Raw genomic sequence first — 21390 nt, 5'->3', positions numbered from 1 at the left:
GTATATAAATGTGTGTTCAAGAAGCTTGATTGTGTGTACATAGTTTTCATCAGGCGATTGGCCGCAATACCTAAACTCATAAAGAGATGGCCTCTAAACACTTTTTGTGTTAGATGGTATATATTTTTTCACTGTTCTTCACTGTTAGGTCTGCTGTATATAACCTGTTTTGACTGGAGCATGTATAAAGGCAAAAAACGCCTATGGCTATACCTGTTGTTTATGTTGAATTGTCAAATATAAGACTATTTATTCTAAAATTTTTTGGTTGAATGTTCATCCTAACATGTTGAATAAATATTACAAAGTTTCAAAACGGTTCGTTACGCATGTTTGGTTGTCAATTGGACATCAATATTAAAAATTTTGACAAAACGATTTTGGAATTTTTGGTCTTTTTGGGCCCAAAATGATGATTTATAATTGATCAGTGAAGGAAACAACAATTTGGACATGAAGTTCAAGGTGTCACAAAAAGAGGGACCAAACCAGGCCATCGTAAACAATTCTTTCTTTGAAATATAAAGGCAACTTCAAAGGCATGCAAAATCAGACAAAATAGGCCCAGACCTTAAAGGGTTAAATGCTACAAATGCTAACGTATTTACAATTCTCATAGCAAATCGCTAACATGTAAATCCACAAACTATAGCTCTGAACTTAATTACAAATGCATACCCAACATATGTTTGCTGAAATAACTTACAGCCTTATGTGGGACAAACCAGAGCGCAGCTGTCTTTTAAGCTATGTCACACAAGTGTGCTTCCCCGTTAATACAAGGCGAGACTCCAGCCAGTCCCAAGTCCCAATGTTGCCACCAGAGGGCAGTGTATCCTCATCATTAAACAAAACAAATCGGTAATTCCGATTTACACGGATATTCAGGTTAAGTCGCCAGCGCAGGAATGGAACTCGTTCGCAACCCGGGGACTCCCTGTATTTTTAATTAGAGTCATCTGACAATATCGGTCAACCGATTTTATTGGCCAATAAAAGCATTTAGAATTAGAAAATGTATGAAAATGTAAATGTTTAGACAACAACTGTCGCTTCCCGGGGACATTTTGATGTATCCGTTGTTTTGCTGACCCTGGATCCAGCATTGCCTCTCCGTCGTCTGTTTTGCCTTGTTTTTTGACCATAGTCGACGAATAATTTGTCAACCTTTTTTCAGTGAGCCTTCTTCAAACCGTTCAAATGGAGTCAGTACAAGGGGTTAACACCGGAGTGGACGTGCAGTGTTTGGCCCTTTACGACCGACTTGCTGGAGCGGCGCCAGCGGGACGCCTTCTGGTTCAGCTGTCGCTGTCCCGGCGGCTCGGCTGGTGGGCTGAATTCCTTCAGTTACTTCCTGTTGATTTTAAGGCATTTCAGGGTCACTTCCTGTTGATTTTAAGGCATCTTGGACTTCCTATCAATATTAGGTCACTTCCTGTTTATTTTGAGGCATTTTGGGTTTACTTCCTAGTCATATTGGGTCACTTTCTATTGATTTTGAGTCATTCCAGGGTCACTAGATGTTGATTCTGAGGCATTCCAGGATCACTAGATGTTGATTCTGAGGCATTCCAGGGTCACTTGCTGTTCAGATTGGGTCACTTCCTGTTGATTTGGTGAAATTTCAGTGTCACTTCCCTTTGAAATGAATAGCAAATAGGTCCATTGGTGTAGGAGAAAACTGAACTAATGTCACATGATTAGTCATAGGGCGGAAGAAACATTCTTTCAAGTAAGCAGTTCAAAGGAGCATGCTTCCAAGACATCTGTCAGCCGATGTGGAAGCGAGACAGTTTTTTGACCACCAACAGCAGCTCAATAGCAGATTACAGCATCATTACAAGGTTTCAAAGACAAAAGTCGTCCTGTCATCGTCTCCTGCGTCAAGACTCATCGTTTGCCTGGCTTCAAGGTGCGTGGTTGGAATATCGCACCAATAATTGGAAATCAATAGGAAATTTTGCCTATTAGAAACTCACTTACACGTCATCAGACACGTAAAGAGAGTGATGTAGTTGTTTTGGACGCTAGCGAATGTATGCTAACTGTTTGTATGGATGTTAATGCTGTATTAGCAGCTAACTATGATCGTGGATTTACCTTGCTGTGATAATGTCATTAAATACGAGACTGATTTATTTCATGTTCATTTTTAGTCGAAGCGTCGATGTCGGGAACAGCTCAAAAAAGGCAACAAAACACTTTTCAGCGTTTAGCTCGCTCTTTAGCTTAGAGCACAGACGTCTTAGTGAGGACGGTACAGGCGCGTTTACAGCGCGACATTTCACATTTTCAGCTATCAGGAATTACGTATCTTCTATAGTACGTGTTATCTTTTGTAAGCTGAACAATTTATCATAGTATGTACAGCAAAAAGTGTCAAAAAACGTTTCATAAAATGAATTTTTCCAAGTAGCAAAGCTCTTATATCTGGAAGTACCATTGTATTAGCAATTTCAAGCCCGACTTTTTATCCGTAGTGTTAAGGAAGGTATGAGGCCGGGCTCATCTTATCCAATTATTTATTGATTGCTACGCTTGAAGAAAACAAGGCTGAAAGCCCTCGATTTTTACAAGTGCAAAACGCTACTGTTTGATATTCTCCATGCTCCAATTCTGATGCAACGTCTCTTGAAACGGTCCTTACTTTTAAATGAGCAAGTATGCCTGAGAATGAAGATGATCATTCTTCTCTTAGCAGCACACACCCAGAGAATAAATTGTACTGTTATACTGCAAAGATTACAAGTAAACACTGCGCTAATTATGGACACCAACTTAGGATGGGCACGGGACTCAATCAAGTCGAGCAATTTCCGAGTTTGAGAATTACTGATGATTATTTGGGGAAAAAAACGACTGGCATATGATGAAAGAATGAAGAAATATTTTTCATTAGATGCCTGACGCTCTCTATAGTGCTATTTCAATGCCATTTTGGAGGACTTAACATGGTGTGGATTACCAGTGTACGATATGGGAAAAATGACACGATACCAATATGCCACGATATAATAATCATTTGATTTAAAAAAAATAATAATAATAAAATAAAAAAACATACAACATACTCTGACATATTATGGTTGCCATTGACTGCCATAGACTGGTAGGGTGGCAGCGAATAAACGAAATTTGTTGCCATTCCTTCCACTTCAAACGGATTGGACGTCTACCAGTGATAAACTCATTCCTATTTACAGCAGAAGGATGAAAAAAGTTTGTTTTTCTATTTATTAGATGTTATGTTATTAGATGAATATCCTAGAATTCGTTCTGGACCTATGTAACGATAATTGTTGTATCGTCATATCTTGAGATCATCGTTCAGCCTGATATCGCAAATTGTATCAAGAGATGATACTCAGAGATTCCCACTGCTACCACGTAGTGTTTAATGGCCACAATGTCTGTCATGGCAGAAATCCGAGTGTGCCTGAAAGGGTTGCAAAATCAATGCAAGCTATTCATCCGCGGTTCTAATCCTCAGATTTGCTGGCATTTAATCTGTAGTTATGGCAGGGCTCCGGTGTTTTTAATGCCATCAAACAGATGTCTCTGCTCAGCCATCCAAGTGAGGATGCACCTGGTGACCATCAAACCTTGGCACCAGGAGGCACGCTGAAATTTTCCCTGCTTTCCAGAAGCGCGAATTAGCGAGGGATCAATGTAACGCGAAACTTTGTAGCCCGAAAGCTTATCGATACGCTCCCGCCAAGAATCGATATATTGTTTTAAAAAGGTGTCACTGTTTGGGGGTGAAAAAAAAAGGAACCAATAGGTTGCTAACAAAATCCTCCATTAGATTTGTGTCTACGTCAGCTCACTGGCTGCCACTGACGGCGCTAGACATTCAATTCATTTTGGAGAGACAGCGAGAACGAAAAGTGGTATTTGGTATGTGGCAAAATGTATTTATGCAAGTGGCATTTTTTTGCCATATGTCTTTTTTTGGGGGGGGAGGGGGGGGGGGGTGGCAAAATGTATTTTGCCATGTGGCATTTTTTTGCCATTTGGCAAAATGTATTTTGCCATGTGGCAAAATGTATTTTGGCATGTGGCATTTTTTTGCCCAATGGCATTTTGGGGGGGTATGTGGCAAAATGTATTTTGGCGTGTGAATTTTTTGTCATGTGGCATTTTTTGGGTATGTAGCTTAATGTATTTTGCCATGTTGCATTTTTTCCCATGTGGCAAAATGTATTTTGGCATGTGGCATTTTTTTGCCATATGGCATTTTGGGGGGGGGTCAAAATATATTTTGGCACGTCTTATTTTTTTTTGCCAAGTGCCATTTTTTTGGGTATGTAGCTAAATGTATTTTGCCATCTGGCATTTTTTTCCATATGGCATTTTGGGGAGGGGGGGGGGGATCTGGCAAAATGTATTTTGCCATGTGGCATTTTTTTGCTATGTGGCAGAATGTATTTTGGAATGTGGCATTTTTTTTGGCATATGGGATTTTTTTGGTGGGGGGGTTTGTTGCAAAATGTATTTTGGCATGTGACTTTTTTTTTGCCATGTGGCATTTTTTGGGGTATGTAGCTAAATGTACTTTGGCATGTGGCGCTTTTTTGGGGTATGTGGCAAATTTTATTTTGCCATTTGGCATGTTTTTTTTTTGGGGGGGGTGTATGTGGCAAAATGTATTTTGGCACATGACATGACTTTTTTTTTGCCACGTGGCTTTTTTTGGGTGTGTGGCAAAATGTATTTTGACATGTGGCAATGTTTTTGCCATGTGGCTTTTTTGGTATGTGGCAAAATGTATTTTTGCATGTGGCATTTTTTGGGGTATGTGGCAAAATGTATTTTGGCATGTGGCGTTTTTTTGCCTTGTGGCAAAATGTATTTTGGCATGTGGCCTTTTTTTTTTTGGTATATGGCATTTTGCAGGTCATGCACGTCCATGCCATTGACGGCCATGCACGTCCAAATTTTCCATTCATTTTAAAGGGCAGAAAAACGTGTGGCTGTGATTTTTGAATGCATACACTTACTATTACAGCGCATAGACATTCAACTGGTACCTGAGTCAGGCTATGCCATTGACGGAACGTCCAAATTTTCCATTCATTTTGAATGGCAGAAAAACGTGTGGTTGTAATTTTTGACCATACACTTATTGTTATCGTGAGCCTTGTATCGCAAATCGTATCGTATCATGAGTTACTCAGACGTCCCCGCCCCTATTGGTCACAGAAGCTCTTTTAGTAGTACAAATCACCCCTCTGCTTCCTCCTAAATCATTTCCTTACACGTATGTGTGTGGCTGCCCTCTCTTGCTGCGATTCTGATACTTCATAACAGCGGGAGGAAATTGAGCTGACCTTGAGGCTGCCGAAACCCTTTTCTAATGCTGATGTATAGGCCTGTGGTCGCAGGCGGCCAGTAAGTGAGAGTCATGTTTTTATTTGCCCCGTTGTCGGGACGCATAACAAGGTTCATTTCTCAGTCACTCAAGCTGGCTCCCGTGTCACGCTATTCCAGGCCAATAGTTACGATTTAGCCAAATGTGTCTTTGTGTACGGAGGTAAGTGGCATCATGTTGCCTGGAGGATTTGAATAGCCGCTGAGGACCGTCGAAATCAAAGCTCTCGCGGCGCTTTCTGTTGTGTTCTCTGCATTTCCCAATTGGAATGTTAGAGCGTCTTGTTTTCATGCAGTGATTAACTGCTCAAACATTTCATACAAGTATTGCGGTTCCCAAGAATTTCTTAGCTCGCGCGAATGATACATTTATGAGGAATAAAAATGCTTGAAACAAAATCAAAACGGTAACCAAGTGAACCAAACCGAACCCATTCAGGTAAACCATTAAACCCTTATTGCCTACACAAGTAAGGATTGTGGTTAGTTAGCTCAGCCTCATTAATATTTGCTTCATATGAGTTCTTAAACGATTAATTCGATTTGAACAAAGGCTTCGAATTAATTTTGTTGCTTCGATGATTCATTTGATTAGAGGGGCATTGTTATGGTTTGTTTTGAAAGAGTTGCATTTAGTTTTATTTAGGGGGGTACACTGCCCTCTGGTGGCAAAAGTGAATATGACAGAACTTGTCTAGGCTGAATGCAGCTGCTCCCTGTTCATGCCAACATAAGGCTTTGAGTTTTTGTTTGAGCCAATACAATTGCTTATGCATTTGTAATTTAGGTTAGAAGCATATTTAGACTTTGTTGTGGGAATATGTATTTGTAAAAAAAAAAAAAAAAAAATTGTAAGTTTTTCATTTTATAGCATTTAAGCTAGCACACTTTTGCTATGCAAATTTATTACAATCGACTAAAATTACATATCGATTTAACTAATTAGAAATTTAAACTTTTTTGCTCTTTTGTTTTACTTAGATTTTTTAGACCATTGCTAGGCCAAGCGCAGGTATTTTAATTTACTTTTTTATTATATTTATTTTATTTTGTATTCACATTTAATGCTCTTTTGAACATGCAATCAAGTCAACTTAGATGTTAATGCAAGCGTACACACTTGTTACTGTTTTACATCTTCTAAAATCATTCTGCATCGCATTAAATGTTTGTTATCCGATGACTCAATTAATCGAACTAATTTATCCAATCGATTACTTAAATAATAGATAGTTGCAGCCCTGCTTCACATGCTAATTTGACATTGCTACAGTTGGACGACAGATGAATTCAATGATGGTACATTTGGAAATAACGCGGTGTGTTTGAGCCTTACATCACCATTGGCTGTCATTGACAGCATATCCGCCCCCTTACCCAACCCCCCTTCACTCTTAAGATGGCCCATTTTCTTTTCATCAGCAGCAGTGCACTCATCATCGCAATCAAAGCTACCTTCTAACACAATCAGCCTGCTCTCAAATGACAGTCACGATTGAGAAATAGATGGGGGGCTAATGATTGCAGCCCGAGGAGGTGGACATAATGTAATGTCTGTTAAATATAATGCAATCCTCTGCGACAGCCTTTATCGAGCCCTCGCCCCCGGTCCCGCTATTGATTTGCATTTTTATCGATGGTTTCTGTTTAAAAAATACAAGAGGTTAATTACCATCCATAGCAGACAACAATAACTTAGTCACCTGCAAATCCGTGTTGCCAATGTGCGTGCTAGCAAAATAATTTTCAGTTTGAAACGTCCTCTGTAGGGACATGATTAATGAGAGACAGCGAGAACGAAAAGTGGTAATTGGTATGTGGCAAAATGGATTTTGCCATGTGGCAATTTTTTTGCCATGTGGCAAAATGGATTTTGGCATGTGGCATTTTTTTCCCATGTGTGTTTTTTTTTTTTTTTTTTTGGTATATGGCGAAATGGATTTCGGCATGTGCTATCTTTTTTTTTGGTACGTGGCAAAATGGATTTTGGCAAGTGGCATTTTTATGTCATGTGGCATATTTTGTGAGATGTGGCGAAATGGATTTTGGCATGTGGCCTTTTTTTGCCATGTGGCAAAATGGATTTTGACATGTGGCATTTTTTGGTATGTGGCGAAATGGATTTTGGCATGTGGGATTTATTTTTGCCATGTGTCAAAATGGATTTTGGCATGTGGCTTTTTTTTTTTGGTATGTGGCAAAATGGATTTTGGCATGTGGTGTTTTTTTGCCATGTGGCAAAATGGATTTTGGCGTCTGGCATTTCTTTTGCCATGTGGCTTTTTTTTTTTTTTTTTGTATGTGGCAAAATGGATTTTGACATGTGTTTTTTTTTGACATGTGGCAAAAAGTATTTTGGCATGTGGCATTTTTTTTGGTATGTGCCAAAATGGATTTTGGCATGTGGCATTTTTTTGCCGTGTGGTATTTTTTTGGTATGTGGCAAAATGGATTTTGACATGTGGCATTTTTTTGCCATTTGGCATTTTTTATGGTATATGGCAAAATGGATTTTGGCATGTGCCATTTATGGGGGGTATGTAGCAAAATGGATTTTGGCATGTGGCATGTGGCTTTTTTTTTGTGTATATGGCGAAATGAATTTTGGCATGTGCAATTTTTTTTTGGTATGTGGCAAAATGGATTTTGACATGTGGCTTTTTTTGACATGTGGCAAAAAGTATTTTGGCATGTGGCATTTTTTCTGGTATGTGCCAAAATGGATTTTGGCATGTGGCATTTTTTTGCCATGTGGTATTTTTTTGGTATGTGGCAAAATGGATTTTGACATGTGGCATTTTTTTGCCATGTGGCATTTTTTATGGTATATGGCAAAATGGGTTTTGGCATGTGCCATTTATGGGGGGTATGTAGCAAAATGGATTTTGGCATGTGGCATGTGGCTTTTTTTTGTGTATATGGCGAAATGAATTTTGGCATGTGCAATTTTTTTTGTTTTTGTGGCAAAATGGATTTTGGCATGTGGCATTTATTTTTGCCATGTGTCAAAATGGATTTTGGCATGTGGCATTTTTTTTTTTTTTGGTATGTGGCAAAATGGATTTCGGCATGTGGTGTTTTTTTTTTTGCCATGTGGCAAAATGGATTTTGGCGTGTGGCATTTCTTTTGCCATGTGGAATTTTTTTTTTGTATGTGGCAAAATGGATTTTGACATGTGGCTTTTTTTGACATGTGGCAAAAAGTATTTTGGCATGTGGCTTTTTTTTTTTTTTTGGTATGTGCCAAAATGGATTTTGGCATGTGGCATTTTTTTTGCCATGTGGTATTTTTTTGGTATGTGGCAAAATGGATTTTGCCATGTGGCATTTTTTATGGTATATGGCAAAATGGGTTTTGGCATGTGCCATTTTTGGGGGGTATGTATCAAAATGGATTTTGGCATATGGCATGTGGCTTTTTTTTTTGTGTATATGGCGAAATGAATTTTGGCATGTGCAATTTTTTTTGGTATGTGGCAAAATGGATTTTGGCATTTGGCCTTTATTTTTGCCATGTGTCAAAATGGATTTTGGTATGTGGCCTTTTTTTTTGGTACGTGGTAAAATGGATTTCGGCATGTGGTGTTTTTTTTTTGCCATGTGGCCAAATGGATTTTGGCGTGTGGCATTTCTTCTGCCATGTGGCAATTTTTTTTTTGTATGTGGCTAAATGGATTTTGACATGTGGCTTTTTTTGACATGTGGCAAAAAGTATTTTGGCATGTGGCTTTTTTTTTTTTTGGTATGTGGCAAAATGGATTTTGACGTGGCATTTTTTTGCCATGTGGCATTTTTTATGGTATATGGCAACATGGGTTTTGGCATGTGCCATTTTTGAGGGGGGTATGTAGCAAAATGGATTTTGGCATGTGGCATGTGGCTTTTTTTGTGTATATGGCAAAATGAATTTTGGCACGTGCAATTTTTTTTTGGGTATGTGGCAAAATGGATTTTGACATGTGGCATTTTTTTTTTTGCCAGGTTTGATTTTTTATGGTATATGGCAAAATGGGTTTTTGGCATGTGCCATTTTTGGGGGGTATGTGTCAAAATGGATTTTGGTATGTGGCATGTTTTGTAAAACTTACTGAGTGTGTTGATGCATCTACGTTAAACATTTCAATGAAATGTGTCATTTTCTATACAAATATACTAGTCATTGGGGGTTTGACAATATATCGAAAAGGTGATTTATCGCGATTCTTTGTAGCCTAAAAGCTTATCGATATGCTCACTAGTGCTGTAACGCTAAATCAATTAACTCTGTTAGAAAAAAGCTTTGAATCAAATTTTGCAGCTTCGAGGATTCATTTAATTAGAGTGGCGTTGTCATGATTTCTTTTGAAAGTATTTGTATTTAGTTTTATTGATTTGGGTGGATACACTGCGGTCTAGTGGCAGCAGTGAACATGACAACTCATTTAACATTGCTGAATCCAGCTGTTCTCTGTTAAGACAAACAAGGTACGTTTTTTTGAGCCAATAATATTTGTTTACGGCTTTATATTTTCGTCATTTAGTTTATACGTATAATTAGCAGTTTTTTTGTGTGTGTGTTTGAACCGTTTGTTATGAGCATTGTAAAAATAAGCATTTTTTTTTAGCATTTCAGCTAGCGGACCTTTGCTCTGCAAGTTAGCCAATTGTTCTTTTGTTGTACTTAGAACCTCATTTATTTTTAATACCTTTTGAGGCTAAGCTCAGGTATTTTAATTTATTTTTAAATGAACGTGCAATCGTGCATAGTTTGAAGAAACAATCAGGAATTTTATTTTGTATTTGTATTTAATGCTCTTTTGAAAGTACAATCTTAGCAAGGCGTTGTTTTTCATCTCCTAAAATTGATTCCGCAACGCATCAAATGTTCCAAATCCGATTACTCGATTATGCGAACTAGTTAACCAATTACTAGAAAATAATCGATAGCTGCAGCCCAAATGCTCACACCAAGAATTACTAGATTGTTTTAAAAATGTGTCACTGTTTAGAAAACAAAAAATGGAACCAACAGGTTACTACCAAAATCTTCCATTAGAATTGTGCCTACTTTAGCTTTTGCTTTTGTTTTTCCTGTCTATTAGTTGTTGTTGTTAAATATCCTAACATGATTTCCTGACTCATGTAGGGATAATTGTTGTATCGTAAGGTAACCAGAGGTTCCCACCCCTAGCGTAAACACGTCTGCGTTAAACAGTCAAATGAAACTGCTACATTTCTATAAAAATAGACCAGTGATTATGAATTTATTGATTCCACGTCTTACTGTTGCATCGGCCGCGGTTTTGTATGCTCATTTATTGTAATAACCTCATTAAACTCTCTTTACAGATTCCTCCCAACACATAAAAATGTCAAACATGATTTTCCCCGATCGCATAAATCAGAGTGCATTATTCAAAATCAAATCTCGCCGCATGCGGCTGAAGCTAATGTGCTGTGATGTTATTACGATATGGATATTCTTCCCTCCGCCCGTCTCCGCCGCAATGTTTTGTCTTCAGTTCTTCAAGCATGCATATTTAACACAAGCACACTGGCGCAGCACAGTGTGCGAGTGGCAACCCTCGCTGCACGTTAATATGGTTAGACAAACACAAAAATGACACTATAGCGGCGTGTCTCGCTTAAAACCAAGACAATGAGGTTATTGGCAGTAGTGTTAAAACAGGTGTAACGGTAATTTGGAACTCGGTACAATTTTTTATTACAATTGTGTTTGGAACATTCACACTTATTTTTATGAGGAGATGTGCTTTTGTAGAATACATGAGGTATGTTCTGTGATTCTCATGAAGCTAAGCTAAAGTATGTCTTAAGTATGTCTGAAGCGCAAACTGTTAATGGTGAAAAAAATGACTGAGTCATCAGAGCATTCTGCTATTTTAAGATACCTTTGGTAAATGTCCTTTATTACCGTAAAGCATAGCTTTAATAATAATCACCCATATATCGTGTTGTTTTGGGCAGCCCTTTTAATTTCCGTCTTAGTCTCTTGGACTAAAATACTATATAAGTATAACACCATTTACCATTTACCATTAGTCTTTGTCATATTTTAGTCATTTAAAAATGTGTGTATTAGTGATGATAATACACACCCCGCAGGAAAACTATTATTTATTTCAATTAATTAAGCCCACCTGGACACCATGAACTTAATGTAAAAACAAACAAACAAACAAAAACCTTGTCCCAGAGTTAAAGACGACGCTCAACACGCTATATGCTAACATGAACGCTAAATGCTAATGCTACGAGTCACATTTAGTGTGTGACGATCACTCAGCAGAGACCATTTAGGGCTAAAGCAAAATTGCATATTCTTTTTTGCCAAGATTAGAAAACAAATCTTACCACGTGTTTCAAAACAAGCAAGCTTGGAGCGCAACCTAGCTTGAAGGGCATCCTAAACACCAGTGATGTGGGGTAGGGTGCAGCACATCAAATAGTGAAACGACCCAAACACAACTACAATGCAGGCTGACTAACCACACGTATAATAAGAATGTCACGCAATTAAGATTTAGATCATCTAAACAGCTTCCTACTGGGGTTTTGCAGGTTAGCAAGTTCACACAGTTTAATGTTACGCTAACTCTAATGTAAGTCAGACTTTCAGGAACAAAATTAGCGACGTGTTTCCCACCTCCACAACATTAATGTATTTTTAGATTTCTTAAAGTGGCTGCTGCTGGCCAGAAAAAGAAAAAAAAATCTAATATCCCTCCTCCTCGAAGGGGGCGGAGGAGGCAGCATGATTTCGACTTGTTTTTCTGTCAGGACTGTGTGCATGTGTGCGGCGGGAGGGGGGTGAAGTAAGTCATCAGCCAATCAAACGTGTGTTTGAGGAGGTAAAAACACATTTAGCAAGTGAAAAGGGGTAAATGTAAGTCTGAACATAATGAATATAATTCACTTAATAATTGTAGGGTCAATTCTATTGTCTATATGGGAACACAATCCAAATGACTTATATAACTTAACTCATTATAAAAGCAAATAAATTTGCTTAAAGGTTGGTGGGGACAATTTGTGCATCCTGAAAAGTTGGTAGTGTTATGTCCCGACCGTCCCTATGCAAACCTACATCCTTGCGTCTAATCCATTTTGACTGAGCCTGGCGCCGTCAAGAGATATAGAATAGATGTGATGCACTCTATCTTAAAACAGTGACTATGTAAAATAGTTCAATACAGTAATAGACCCCTACATTTTCAGACCATTGATTTTGGCACATTGTAGCCTCAGACAGTCAATATGTTTACACGGCATATTGAATTATTGGGGAAATTCAACTGGACTAAACTGGAGTTCAGAGATGCCCGTAAATTATGCTTCATTAACTATCGCACAATATGGCGATACAACAATTATTGATACACGGGTCAGGATATAAATCTAGGATATTCTATTTCACTTCGTCACTTCGTTGATTCTCTGCCATCCCTCCCACTTCAAACGTATTGGACGTCAAGTTATTTTCTTCCTTCTGCTGTGATTTTATCGCTAGCCTAAGCCGTTTGAAGTGGAATGGAATGTTCATTCAATGCCATAGCCGTCAGTGATTCTCATGAAAGCTGTGCATTACGGGAATGAGGGACATTTAACAAAGCTAGCTTAAAATAGCAGAATGCTATGATGTCTTTTTTTCATCAACAGTTTATCCAGCTATTTTTAATGTTTGATTTTAATCTTGTTAATTACATCTTGAAAATTAATTAATCGTAATTAATCGCAATTCAAAAACCATCTGTAAAATATGCCATATTTTTCTGTAAATTATAGTTGGAATGGAAAGATAAGACACAAGATGGATATATACATTCAACATACGGTATATATGTACTGTATGTGTTTATTATAACAATAAATCAACAAGATGGCATTAACATTATTAACATTCTGTTAAAGCGATCCATGGATAGAAAGACTTGTAGTTCTTAAAAGATAAATGTTAGTACAAGTTATAGAATTTTTATAATAAAACCCCTCTTAATGTTTTCGTTTTAATAAAATTTGTAAAATTTTCAATCAAAAAATAAACTAGTAGCCCGCAATTGTTGATGTCAATAATTACACAATGCTCATGGGTGCTTGGGCCCATAAAATCAGTCGCACCCAAGCGCCAGCAGAGGGCGACAAAACTCCAAAAAACACAAGTAACAAGTGGACTAACTGTTTGAGCGGGGGCCTGTGCGTTAATTGTGTCAAATATTTTAACGTGATTAATTTAAAAAATTAATTACCGCCCGTTAACGCGATAATTTTGACAGCTCTAGTTTACAGTGTTCAATATAGATGTGTTTCCTTATTTTGTATGTCTGAACTTTAATTCTACGGTGTGCTGATGACCAATAATCATCTGTGTAAGGAACTGGAGTCTCATATGCCATCAACACGCACGTGTATACGCATGCACGAGACAATAAAACGCATCCGTGAAAATTACCGCCCTCATTTTTATTTACCGTGCGATAAATGGACTCATTGCATATCGCGACAGGCTTAGCAACTTCAATAAAGCATGTCGTTAGTTAGTGAGATGGATTTATGATCTGCCAGCTAGTAACAGTCTCCTGTCGTCTTCCAAAATTACCACTGGGTGACGGCGCTTTAGGTGTTCATTCACGGCCGACTTGCAGCCAAGCTTGGCATTTAAGAGACTGGACACAACTCGGGTGCGCATTTTTGGCTGTGTGCCACTTTCCCCGCTTGCGTACCAAGCGTCCAACATTTTACAAAATCTCCCGAACCCCCCCCCAAATATCCTACACAATTTACCCTTTTTGACTTCAAAACGGCGAATTTGGCTGGAAGGTGAGAGATTTTCATGCTTGTAATGAACAAAGATCACCCAAATCATGAACATAAAAGTTATCCTATTTTGTAGGCTACGTATTGGCAAATATTGGCCGATCTTGGGAGAAAATTCCATAAACGGCCCGATTTAATAGCCAACAAATATATTGGCTTTAAAATGATCCTATAACATCGGCTATATCTTGGTCGATGGCCGATCTTCAAAAAAATCCATTTTTCAACCGGCCGATATATAGGTCGATCTTTACTATGAACACAGCGCACAAGCTTGGACACTAGATTTTCCTTCAATATCTTTAAGGAATGAGGATGAATGCAATTCGAAATGACTAAAATATGACTAAACTATTAAGTATTTTAAAACACATGTATACATACAACAGTATATATTTGATCCCCCATTTTTTTACATCTTAGGGTAAGCTAAGCTTAGCTCTGTTAAGAAGGAAAATGTTTTTAGACAACTTGCTTATTCCACGCGTTTACTTTGTTGTTGCCTCATTGATCAAGTGCAGCCAGCTAAACTATATAAAGTCATGAACCCTCCGACATAATTGGTCGAAAGAATGTGAATATAAGGCTTAAAAATCATTGTAATTACATTGGAAGCAACCTAATATTTTTCTCTTTGTCTCTGATGAGACCAGGGGCCATTTACCGCTCGCCCAAGCAAATTGATGAATTACGCAGAAGAATAAAAGCGGATCGCGTGAGAGTGTGCCGCCTGTCATCCTTGGCTGCCTCGCTGGTGGAGGTTTGACATCTTCAGCTAAGAGCCAGGGGAAATAACAGCAAATTCACTTAATGGCGCCACCTCATCTATTGCTCATACGCAGAGAAGAGGAGAAGATGGGGGTGCTTCAGGTGCTACAAAATAGCTGTGTTTGCTGGCTAGGGTGCTGTAAATGGGGGTGTATAGAGATCCATCACAGGCTTTGATGGGGGCACCAGCTGTAATTTGAAGTCAACTCTGACCCTGGCATCATGACTAGCTTAATTTTTTTTTTTTTTTTTCTTCATGTGATGACAGCATCAAGTTAAACGTTACAGCACGTATGTGTGTGGTCGCATTTGTATGGAGGAGGACCTGCCAAAATTATAGATAAATAAATGTGGAAATAAAAACGACCATGAATACAAAAATAAGAAATTAGATTTAAAAATCGCCTAGTGGTTGGTTATGTAAATGCTAATGCTACATTGATGCTAACGACTATCGCTTTGCTAACCTAGACGCTATTGCTTCTGGTAACTGCCAACATTAACTGCAAATGCTAACTGCTAACACTAACCGCTAATTTCTAATGCGACAGCTGGCATTGGCTACTCATCGGATTTGGTCATGACTAGCTCGAGGTCATTTTGGGCCATTTCAGGTCATTACCTATTGATTTTCAGTCACTTCCGGTTGATTTTGGGTTACAAAACAAGAAGTGACCCGGGAATGACTCAAACTCAACAGGACGGGATCTGTAAATGCCCCGAAAATCGTGAATAGTGACTGAATACTCTGGTTTTGAACGAACAAACGCTTATTCGCCTTCCCAAGTCTTAATGGATTGGGCGTTGAGTGCCGTCATGGAGTTAACTGAGACACTATTATGATGGATTTTTTTTTTTTTTTTTAAACATTGACTCCTTTTTAAAACGATGTCTCGATTCTGAGCATGAGCAGATCGATAACCTTTTGGGATGCAGATTATCACGATATATCACCATTTTGATATTTTGTCGCACTACTCGCGTGCCATTAGTACTACCTGCTCTACGCTTCCTGCACCAAAATAAAAGCATGCATCACAAAGAAATAAATCAAAAATGAGACTACCCGGAGACTACTTATATTTACTTCCATATTACAGGTTGTCCACGGGGTTATGAAGGACCCGACATACGCGTTTCGACTTTACAACGCAGGCGTCTCAACATTTTTTTAAATGGGTCAGGGGTTAAAAAGGTGAGAAGGGTGTGGAGGAAATATGTTCCAGTACACTGTATTGTACACCCCAACAAAATATTGAGCTCTGTCGACCCACACTGTGTTTCAGCAGGGCCATGCAGAGACCGGTGGAGGGGTGGGTGCTCGTAGATCAAAAGGGGCACATGAACAAGTATTTAATACACCTTAAAACATAACTTAAATTTTAACCAGCTTTAGATAATAATTGGCTGCGACTGTGACATACTTTAATTGGGAGGGGGCAACAGTGAATAGAAATCAAAACTGTCATCAACACTTTCTGGCTGTGACTCAGTCAGTCTGCCTCTTTTCTTCCTTCAACCTCTGCATCAAAACTTCCTTCCTCAACTTGTTCATCTGAGGGTCACTGAGCCACCAACAGCACGGTTTTCTTAAAACTATTATTTCATTATTAGCCATACTTAACAACTCTAGCACCTAATGATTAATAAAGCAATGACATAAAAATCTTATAGAAAAATAACATTGTAATTGTGTTTATAATTGGATTTAATACCCGACTATCCTTGCAAACTTGTTCTTACCAGGTCTGCTATTCACCCAGCTGATGAGGTATCCACTGCCTTTAGCAGCCTCATCTAACTCCTTTTTTTATCCCTCAATCTCCCTTCCCTACAACGCATGTCTATGTAATGAAATATAAATATTTAAAAAAACAAACAGACTCCCCGGTGGCTTTTAGTTTTAAAGCTTTCTTAATTTCTTTCTCACTCAATAACGATGGAGTTAGATTTGTGTTTTTATTATTCAATCAAAAAACAAAGTTACTTCGATCAAAAACAAAGTTGCTTCAATCAAAATACAGTATATACTTTTAATCCCAAAAAGTAGCTTCAATAAAAAAAAAAAAGTTTTTGATTGCAATAATAAATTTGAGACAAAAAAAGCATTTGAAAACTATTTTTCTTGATTGAAACAAATTTTTCCATTTAAGTAATGTTTTGCGTTTGGGCCACATTTTGGCTAGGACATTTGTGTCTTTATTATTCAATCAAATAAGTTGCTTCAAACAAAAATATATATATAAAAAGAAAAACTTTGCACATGTGCCAATCACCGTTTACCAAAGCCTGAGAGGGTTTGAGTAGACTCACTATGAAGCTTTTAATAAAGCCAAACATTTTCTAACTACTTTATTCTTGTTTAAAAATAATTCGGTGGGGCAGTAACATGTTTAAAACTTATCATAATTCTTACATTTTGAAGTGCTTGAAAACCATTTATAAATGATACTTTGGTGAAAAAAGTGAAAAAACATGTCTTATGTATATGTATCTTTTTTCCAATGTAAAATCTGAATAAATGCATTGAACACGCACAAAAAAATGGGGGGGGGTGGGGTTGGGGGGGGGCTACTTCGCGGTTTTCACTTATTGCGGCGGGTTCTGGTCCCCATTAACCGCGAAAAACGAGGGAACCCTGTATTTCTGAAAAGCTTTCAGAAGCAGGACTCATTCCCACCACTCGTCGGGCCGCTGTTGTGCCGACACCGGCCGTCAGCTCAAATCCAAGCCGAAAATAACGCGTCTCCGGCGGACGACGGGAGCGATGTGAGGCGCCCCCTCCATCCGAGAGAATGCCGCTTAATTTGACTCAACAGTGTGTTTCTTCGTTTATATTACCGCTAAATACACAGGCTTGACGCCAATTTAACGGGAGCTATTTTTTTCATGGGAGATTTGGCTAGCTCTGGCAGTGTTCAACGCAAGCTGCAACGAATGGCAGTAACTTTTTTATATCGCAAAACGTGAAAACGATTGAAACCATTACTCACCAAATTCAATCTGCTGGCAAATACAGGCAAGTGTGTATGCTGCGCTCTGGTCTGCCCCGATGTGGATAAGGCCTGCTTTTTTTCCCCGCAGCTTTGCAATGCAACCGAAGGCTCTCCGAGCACTCCATGTACACGCGTAAGGAGTGCGCGCGTTTGGAATAATGGAACGCAGCTTGGGCCGATGATTGGTTCTCGTCAGCGAAGCATCTAGAAGGATTTGCTGACTGTGTTCTTAAGTGCTCAGTTTACGTACTAAGTTAATCACATGATGATAATAATAATAATTAAATAAAACCTCCCGACCCCCCCCCCCTCCCAAAAAGAATTTCTCCTCGGATCTACGCAATTCACGTAGGTCGCCCTTTTTGACTTCAAAACGGCGAATTTCGCCGAAAGGTGAGAGATTTTCATGCCTGTGTGATACATGCTTTTATTTTGGCGCAGAAAGCGTAGAGCAGGTAGTACTTTCACAAGCGAGCATATGCACAGACGCGCACACCCCACACACAGAGCAGCCTAGTGACAGAGGTGATAGCCTGCGCGCACATTTGTTGCTTGTGAAGCATCCAAAGGAGACGGCTGTATACAACTCCTTTTGTACTGTTTATTGTGCGTTTTCAATTGTGGGGCAACACTGTGCGGCAATACTTGGGGCAAGTTGATGTGATTGTTTTCGATGATGTGAGGACGCCAACTGATACATGCAAATCGTTTGTGTGCAGCTAGTTATAAATGTAAATTTGAATTGACGTTATTGAAGATGAGATGAATTTAATTTTATTTTATTTTAGTTTCATTCTGCAAGTGTTGGTGTCATGAGCAGCTGAATAAAGCCAGCAAACCACACGGACGTCTGACATTGTCATTTCTGAGCTTAGCTCGCTATCTAGCTAGGACTTGGCGTCAACATGTTGGCGAGTACAGTCCAGTAATGTTGTATAATACATGTTTTTGGATAGTTTTTTTTTTTTTATTTAGAGGGTGTTTTGAGGTATTTAAAAGGTAGATTCCAATTTACGCGGAAATTCGGATGGGTTAAATCGCCAGCACAGGAACGGAAGTCGTTCATAAACCAGGGACTACCTGTAGTTGTTTTCATTTTCACTTCTATTTTTTATTTTTAATTTTGGCAGCTTTGGTCCTCGATATAAGACTAGCTTTTTCCACTTTTTTTTTTTTTTTTTTTTTTTTATGTGACGACACCACAATCAGGTTTGACGTTACAGCACGTTTGTGTGTGGTTGGCATTTGGACTATGCGCGGCGTGACATGAGTGGATGCGTGTTTGTGTAGTTGCATATGTATTTTGCTGAGTGCCTGTGGGATCGTTGCAGAGCCAGATAATAATGGCCTCACTCCATCTCAGTTTGAGGTACTGCGGAACAATCCGGAGGAAAGCAAAGCAGCTGGAAGCAACTACAGGCTGCCTCGCAGAGGGATAACAAATCAGGATAATACTGTAATAGCTATGATTTTGCTGCAGTCACTTTAAGACCTTAAATAAAATTCATCATCCATTGATACTCTAAAATCCAACCAAGAAATGACATTTTGGTGGTTTTAAGAGCAAAACAATTTGAAAACAAAACAACTTCTCTGTACCACAGCTAGTAAAAACTGTTTCAATCAGAATGATTTTGATACGTACGCATCTACTGTGATAGAACCTTGAAGTTGTGTTTTAAAACACGACTATGTTGCTGTCAAGGAAGCATTCAGCCATGATTAACTGCTCTAAAAGGGGAAACAAAATACTCCAAGGTGGAATGAATAAGAGACGGCTACTGCAGAATAAATAAAATCCACCGGCCTTGGATGAGTGAGGCCTTTTGAATAAAAAGCAGCGCTGCGCATTGGGAGAGAAGCTGATAATGGCTGGGTAATAACTATCAGTGAGTGGAGCTGCGCTGGAGGATAAGCGGGCGGGGGGTTCGGGGGCAATGGCTCCTGTGTGCTGTCCAATTACAAAAAGCTCTTTCCTCTGCCGTCCTTCGGCCAGTCTCTCTTTCTCCGCACCTGACATTGCAAGTGTCTTGTCACCAACCTGTCCTGATCGCACTCAACTCCCAGCAGTCCTCAGGGGATAGTGACATGAAGCGAGGTTGTTATGCTCAGTCTTGCCAGGGTTGCACTCAACATCAATGCTCACTTTAGCCCTTCTTAATCCAGAGCTGCAAATGCAAAGGTTTTCTGACATCATTGATAAACTCCAATTTAAAATCCATGTGCACAAGCACAAATTGCAAAACACGTATAGCAAGGCTCCCGTGTTGTTTTTAGCATCCTGTTTAATTTTCATCCACTTACTTTGTCATAGTTTAGTCATTTCAAAATGGGTTTCTTCTTCAGCTAGTTTTAGTTGATGATATCAAGTTTGGTGATGCTATACTATATTTGTTTCAATTAATTAAACCCAACTGAATGCCACCAACTTTATGTATGTATTTAAAAAAAAAAAAAAAGCCGGAGGGTTTAAAACGGCACTCGCCACACTAAATGCTAAAGCTAACGCGAACGCTGTGCTAACACTACAACAAAACCAGAATTACACAACAGCAGTGACAAGACGCTCACATTGCTAAATGCTAATGCTAACCCGAACGTGAATGCTATGCTAACACTCGGAGTTATTTTTAGGAGCCTGTGATGACTCAGCACAGACCTTTAAAGGTTTGGTCATATTTTATTCATTTCAAAATGGGTTCATCTTCATCTAGTTCTAGTCGACTAATACTCCAGATTAAAAAAAAAAAACAATTTCAACAGCATACATTTTGAATCAAAACCATGTTCACATCACTGCATCAGGAGGTTTATAAAAAATAAAATAAAATAAAAAATAAAACATGAGATGTTAACTATCAAGTACTATCAAGTTTGGCTAGAAAATGTGCAACTATCACGTTGATTTATTACAAAGGACCCAAATTATTATTAGCATTTTTTAATCATCTTTTTTTATCTAACATATTTACAAATGTTTATTTATTTATTTTTTTTAAACTTCTAATAATTCCTATCCATCACGGTTAGGGTTTTAAACCCTAAAACTGAAACTGCGCTAAAAACTGTAGGACAAAAAAAAAAAAATAGTAATAATTATGATAATAATAATAAAAACTTAATAAATATGAAAATATATACTAAAAAGAGGATTTGGACATTTACTAAGTCAACCATGTCTTAACAACCGACCATAAAAATAGTTGTCGAGCACTAGCGGACGCTCGTCTTTCAATGAGGGTAGGCTTTGTTACGGTGGAGAGGCTACTCGGTAGGGAAAGAAGCTAGAGGGCCAGAAGTCAAGTCTCCAAACACTGGCTGCTACAATAGAAAAAGCAACAGAAATAAAAGCTCCATTTTTCACAACTTTAATAAGAAAGTGTCCGTAGGATGATTTTGGAAGTCTCCGGTTCAACGCAGAAAATTGAAAAATGCCTTACAT

General features: G+C 38.5%; 2 protein-coding genes across 2 annotated transcripts in view; both read right to left on the bottom strand.

Annotated features, from left to right (window-relative positions):
- The window catches only part of rerea (arginine-glutamic acid dipeptide (RE) repeats a), a 403494-nt gene that overhangs the window by 300056 nt on the left and 82048 nt on the right, over positions 1 to 21390 (bottom strand). The gene's annotated exons all lie outside the window — the stretch shown is intronic.
- LOC130911884 (uncharacterized) overlaps positions 4104 to 21390 on the bottom strand; it is a 50619-nt gene continuing 33332 nt past the window's right edge. The window contains exon 3 of the mRNA XM_057829520.1: positions 4104 to 20116. Coding sequence (XP_057685503.1) covers positions 7525 to 8970 — 1446 coding nt within the window. The 5' untranslated portion in view covers positions 8971 to 20116 and the 3' untranslated portion in view covers positions 4104 to 7524. The remainder of the gene's footprint in view (positions 20117 to 21390) is intronic.

This window comes from Corythoichthys intestinalis, chromosome 2 (genome assembly GCF_030265065.1).
Source record: "Corythoichthys intestinalis isolate RoL2023-P3 chromosome 2, ASM3026506v1, whole genome shotgun sequence".
Classification (NCBI taxonomy): Eukaryota; Metazoa; Chordata; class Actinopteri; order Syngnathiformes; family Syngnathidae; genus Corythoichthys; species Corythoichthys intestinalis.
This window is presented reverse-complemented; position numbering and strand designations above follow the sequence as displayed.